The sequence below is a fragment of the Dermochelys coriacea genome, chromosome 1 (assembly GCF_009764565.3).
Source record: "Dermochelys coriacea isolate rDerCor1 chromosome 1, rDerCor1.pri.v4, whole genome shotgun sequence".
Lineage (NCBI taxonomy): Eukaryota > Metazoa > Chordata > Testudines > Dermochelyidae > Dermochelys > Dermochelys coriacea.
Window position 1 is genome coordinate 296,179,711 of NC_050068.2, and position 6,464 is coordinate 296,186,174.

General features: G+C 42.7%; 1 protein-coding gene across 1 annotated transcript in view; it reads right to left on the minus strand.

The window, feature by feature from the left end:
* Positions 1–1,915: 1,915 nt before the first annotated feature.
* ARID2 (AT-rich interaction domain 2) overlaps positions 1,916–6,464 on the minus strand; it is a 191,671-nt gene continuing 187,122 nt past the window's right edge. Inside the window, exon 21 of the mRNA XM_043494343.1 lies at positions 1,916–2,518. Within this exon, the coding sequence (XP_043350278.1) occupies positions 2,506–2,518 (13 nt within the window). The 3' untranslated portion in view covers positions 1,916–2,505. The remainder of the gene's footprint in view (positions 2,519–6,464) is intronic.

A 6,464-nucleotide genomic window follows, 5' to 3' on the forward strand; every position in this document is an offset into this window, starting at 1 on the left:
AGGCCTGGTCTACACTACAGAGTTTGGTCGACGTAATGCAGTTTATGTTGATGTAACTTTGTAAGCGTCTTCATTATAATGTTGCTCCTGCTGATGTAAGTCACCCACTACACCGACCTAATACCTCCACCCTCCGTGAAAGGCATAACACTTAGGTCGAGGTAGTTAGGTGGATGCAGTCTCCATGTATAAGCTGCGTTGCTTACATCGCCTGTTGCTGTCTTTGACAGTCCAAGCTCCACCGCTGTGGGGCTAATAGCCCAAGTCTACCCATCCCGGGCTGGTCAGCCCAAGCCCCACCATCCTGGGCTGGTTAGGTGGGGCTGAAAGCTGGAGCCCCGCCACTCTAGGACCCTGCAAGGTTGTCAGCCCAAGCCCTGTGAGCCCAAGTCAGGTGGACTTTGCCAGCCATGCGGATCTACTTGCAGTGTAGACATACCCTCCAAGGCTGGAGGATGGGCAACCCTTGGAGCTTTCCTCTGGCCTCCCCACAGCACTGCCAGCTCCCTACTGGTCCCCTAAAAGTTTTGAGCCCACAAATGCCTTGTTAGTTAGGGCACTGGCCAAGGCATATGAGGAGAACAGGGTGTCCAGGACCCCAGACTCCAACAGTTACCCTCTGAGCAAAGGAGGGATAAACCTGATGAAGAAAACAGTTTATAGTACACAATTAAAACATGATGACAAGTTACTTCTGGGCTAATGTCAGAGCTGCACAGTCAGCTCCTTTCTCTATACACAGCAATAACAGCAGGCCATACCAGGATAGAAGCATACTTTCCCCCTGCATTCTACATGACTGCCACTATCTCTAGAGTGCTGAAATCTTTACTTTCATTATTCAGCTTCTGCATCTCTTTACAGCCACCGCCAAAAGCCAAGAATGAAGAACTGTGTAACTTGTATCTTTAGAGACGGGAAAATGAGTTACCTGTCATTTTGCTTCTTTGAAGATACCACTTTATGGAATTCTCAGTGTCTGGTCCCTTTATGCCAGTATACAGGGTGGCTTGGAGCCCTACATACATAAAGTGATAAACTTGCATGATAGTATCTTTAAAGAAATAAACTGTAACATGACAATGAAAAAGACAGCAGATTACCAAACTCAACATGTATCTTTGAAGTCATAGTCCATTTTTAAAGACAGATTAGTTATTTTGGGAGAAAAGCTATGACAATAAAGTAATGAATCATTTATGTTTCTTGCATTCTTGAAATGTTTGATAGTAATGATAATCCATCAAGATCAGCTTCGAGTTCTCACCACATACCAACTTGAAAAGAATTGATTAGTTCAAAATATCCCACTTAAAACCCCTTCTTCTTCTTAACCTTACATGGTTCATTATTTCTATAAACCAAATTTTAAAACTTGAGTGATTAAAGGTGGGCGAATTGCTATGCTGGGCCATGGGGAACGACCTTAAGCTTTCAGTTCCCTGGACTGGTGATCACTAGCCATGTTGAGCTGATCATTGGCCTTGCTGTACGCAGCACAAGAAGACAGACGGCCACTGCACATGCATTTGTGATTACCCACCAAATGAAATTACACCAGCAGTGAGACTGGAAAAGGCTGCTCAGAACCATCTACACAGATAAAACTGTTTGCTACCATGACAATGTAGGTGGAAAAGGGCCCAGGAGTGAAAAGAACTGTGTTCCCCCAGTGTGATTGGCTAATGCTTAAGGCCAGAGACCACCTGTACCTGCTGATAGTGGAAGGTGGGGGGGGGAGGGATGGAATGAGGGCAGCTGCTTCAGCAATGTGACTGAGCATGCTTAGTCTGTGTGCGAATGCTCAGTACAAGCCAAGTAGCAACTCTTGGGGGGGCACATGACCCTCCCTGTGCACAGGACCAAACACAGATGGAATGAACCAAGACGCTACCATTTTCACCCCACATTGCTATAGCCTCTTAACACCAGTAATTTATTGATTTATCCTCATGACACCCCTGTGAGACAGTGCAATTCTATCGTCACCATTTTACAGTGAGGCACACTGACATTAAGCAACTTCTCCAAAGTCACACAGGAAGTCTTTGGCAGCACCAGGAAGTAAGCCAAGTTCTGAGCCCTGGTCTAGTTTCTAAACTCCAAGGCCATTCTTCTTCCTCCCATACTAAAAGGCAGAATCATGCACTGACAAAAACAAGTTCATAATAATTAAAAAAGCAATTGAAAAAAAAAATAGAGGAAAACAAAGTCATGTTGGCAACATAAAATAGTTTGGGTCCAAATACTGATTTTGTCCAAAACTGCGAGCAAGTTGTTCACTGCTGTGCCTTCACAGTTCTGGCATTATACATTTCAGAAGGAAGCAATGGACAATGCATCAGAAAGATCATCTTAGTACAAATGAAAGAAAAAAATGCTGACTCTATGCTCATCAGTTGTGACTTTCTTCCTCCTCCCAGGAAAAGATGCTGCATTACTGTTGAGCTGGCCTTAGTAGAACATAGATCAGTAAAATCAGGCAGGTCTTTACCACAGAGCTGATCACTTACAAGCCCTAGAAAAAAATAAAAGGGTAATTTAAAAGGAAAAATACTTACACAACTGAAAGAGATTCTATTAACCTACTTAATATAATTAGAAACACTTACGGTAAACAATGAGAGAAATCTGAACTAACTCTGGTAAATATTAAGGACTTTTTATTTTTAAAAATTAGAATTTTTTTGTTCAGAAAGTAGGCAGCTGACAATTAAACAATATTACAGAACTACTTATGCTGCAATTAAAATAAAAGCATTTTTATTAAAATAAAATTAAAATTATTGTATCAATTTTTATTCTACTCTTATCAAAGTGTTTTTATTAGCTGTCAAAGACCTAAGACAAGTCAGAGCTGCTCTAAAAGTAAGTTGAAATGGAACCAAAGCCATGAATGAAAATATTGCAGGAAAGAGAAATTCTTAAAGAGTAAGGGCCTGATCCAAAGCTCACCTAAGTCAATAGGAGTCTTTCCACTGACTTTGATGAACATTAGATCAAATCTTAAGTAACTTCCAACAAAGAAAATACATAAATGATTTTTCAAAAGATAAACATTTGATTCATATTATTTTCTGTTTGAAAGTATAACATGAAATACAGAAATAAACAGATTATCCACCAAGTTGCACTTTGTGAAAGTGGGCTTACTCCTGCGATCTTGGAGCTGATGTTGCTAAATGACAACTCCATGCCACCAGATCTGCCCCAAACTCCTATTTTTATATTCCCCAAATCTCTGGCAACCTCCATAATAAGTACTAAAATAAATAATAGTTAAGGATTTGATCACACTATATAGCAGCATGTATATTTACACTACTAAGGGAACTATAATTTTTATTTTTCGGTATGTACATTTGATGCTGATTATTCTCTTGAACAAGTGGTCACCACATATTTCATGATAACGCAAACATAATACAAAAATCTTAGCATCACAGTTCAGAATAATACACAACCGTACAACATATATTTCACTTAATACTCACTAAGTTTATTGCCAAACATAATGGCCAAAGGTCAAATCTCCTTGAAAATGGGAGAATGTCAAGTAATCAATTGCAATGTAAATCAGTCCAGTCATTGGGAAAGACATTTAATAGAAGATAAGGAATGACAGATAGAAAAGCTCCATTTAGTTTATTGTGTCTATAGCAGTCATAATGCAGCATTGTTTTCTGTAGTATACACAAAAGCTTTGTCCAGTCTATTTTTAAAATGGGTCAAGCACCTCCCTTTAAAGGGCATTCCAATAGTCTGTTTTTAACATTACTTACTTTCATTGCATTGTTCCTTGCTATCTCTCTTTGGATCACCCAACAATTAGTCTCTCTGAGTTGTTTGTGGACTATACCACATGTTCCATAATCATTTGGTAAAGCTATATATATTTAAGTTTGATTTGTGAGGAAAAGTATATCCCACCAGCTCCTTAATTATTTTTGTTAAACAATTCACAAATCCATCAATTAATAAAAAACTGTCACTACCCTTTCTGTAACTGTTCTTCCAGATGTGTTGCACAAGTTCATTCCAATGTAGGTGTGTGCGTACCCTGAGCACAGCTACCAACAATTTTTCCCTCAGTGGTACCTGCTGCATCAGCTTTGGCGCCCTCTGGTGCTGCATGCTCTTAGCACCAGTATAAAAGGCCTGGCCAACCCTGTGCCCCCTCAAGTTCCTTCTTTCCAGTCAACTCCGAATTGGGGTAAGAGAGTAGGTCTTGGAATGTGCAAAACATTTTGAAGAGCAACAGTTACGGAAAGGTTAGTAACTTTTTTCTTTGAGTGATTGCACATGTCCATTCCATTATAGGTGACTCCCAAGCAGTTGTATAGGTAGAGATGGAGGATTCAAAAGTTTAGTGACATGCTGACTTCAACAGTTTGGCCAAATTCAGCATCGTCTCCAGCCTGCTGAGTGATGGCGTAATGAGAAGCAAATGTGTGCACAACGACCAGGTTGCTGCTCTACAAAAGTCCTGGATAGGTACCTGTGCTAGAAGCAGTGCTGGAGATGCTTGTTCTCTTGCAGAATGAGCCATTAGGACAGGCAGGGTAGGAACCCCTGCCAGGTTGTAAAATGTGTGGATTCATGATGTAATCCATGATGAAATTCTCTGGGCTGAGAGGCAGACCTTTCATCCTGTGTGCAATGGCTACAAACAGTTGGCTAGATTTTTGAAACAGTTTTGTCCTTTCTATGTAGAAAGCCAGACCATGCCTAACAACTAGCGAGTGGAGACTCTGCTCTTCCCTGTTCGTATGTAGCTTTGGACAGAAGTCTGGTAGGAAGACAGATTGATTGCTATGGAACTGGAAAACCACCTTTGGAAGAAAAACCAGGTGAGGATACAACTGAACTTTGTCCTTAAAGAACACCATGTAAGGCAGCTCTGACATGAGGCACGGATCTCTGAAACTCTTCAGGACGAAGTGATGGCCACTAAGAAGATCACCTTCTATGATGGGTAGAGCAGGGAACAAGTTGCCAATGGGTCAAATGGAAGAGGTTTGATAAAATCAGGTTGAGGTCCCGGGGGGGACTGGTTGCCTCACATGGAGGTACAACCTCTCATGGCTCTTCAGGAAACGATTAAAGATGTCATTCGAAAAAACAGATTGGCCATTCACCCAAGATGAAAGGCTGAGTTTGCTGCCAGGTGGACTCTAATAGATGCCACAGTTAGACCTTGCTGTTTTAAGTGCAGTAAGTATTACAGAATGAATGACAGTGAGATTGCATAGGTGAGACACCCTTCTGGGAAGACCAGATAGAGAACCGTTTCCACTTCATGAGGTAATTAGTCCTGGTAGATGGCTTCCTGCTTCCTAGTAGAACTTTGCGGACCTGCTCCGAGCAGGTTAGTTCTGTGGGGTCTAGCCATGGAGCTTCCAGGCTGTCAGGTGGAGGGACATGAGGTTTGGGTAGGGTGACCAGATGTCCCATTTTTATAGGAACAGTCCCATTTTTTGGGACTTTTTCTTATGTAAGTGCCTCTTACCCCCCACCCCGTCCCGTTTTTTCATAGTTGCTATCTGATCACCCTAGGTTTGGGTGATGCGCCGCACTGTCGTACTGATCTCTGAGGTGCTCTGAAATCATCATGATTGCCTGGAACCATCCTTCTGGGAGGAAGGTTCTGGCTTGGACAGAGTCCAGCATCACTCCAGTGAACTCTATCTTCTGTCTTGGGAAGAGAGTAGATTTATGCACATTTATTAATAGGTCCCGGAAAGTCAACTGAATTAAAAATATGCTGGACATCACTTCGGCCCTGGTCTGGCCTTTGACCAGCCAGTCATCGAAGTAAGGGTAAACCTGAACCTCTTGCCACCATGCACTTTGTAAACACTCATGGGGCTGCCGACAGGCCGAACAGAAAACCGAAAATTGGTAGTGCATGTGGTTCACGATGAACCAGAGGAACCTTCTGTGTTCTTGAAATATCAAAATGTGGAAATAAGCATCCTGACTCGAGGGCCTTGCACAGGGGGAAAGCCCACAGGTTCCAGAAGGGCCACTGTACCGGCATCTGCCACTGCACAAGAGGCTATGCAGCCAATGGAATGGCCTGGCCCCATTGCAAGGTAGTGCCAAGGTATACACAGTGCCGGCTCCTGCAGGAGGTATATAACTCCACCTCTGCCTCCAACTCTGAGGTGTCTGTTTGGAGATCATGGAGAAGTAGTACCCACCAGTGCAAGGGACCAGTGCTGAAGTGGGGAAGACTGAGACTGGGTCATCATGGCTGGTTTCCCTTTACATAGTACCAAGGTAAAGCTGGTAGCCTGTTCTTTTCTTCCTACCATTGCAGTTGGCTCTTGTATCACCAGAAATGCTGGTACCAACAGTGAGAGTAGGTCAATAGCTGCAGAAAAACTGCCGGCATGGAAGGTACCACCAAAGCTCCACTACCATGCTGCCCCTCTGGTGCCGGGCTCAAAGACACCTGAACT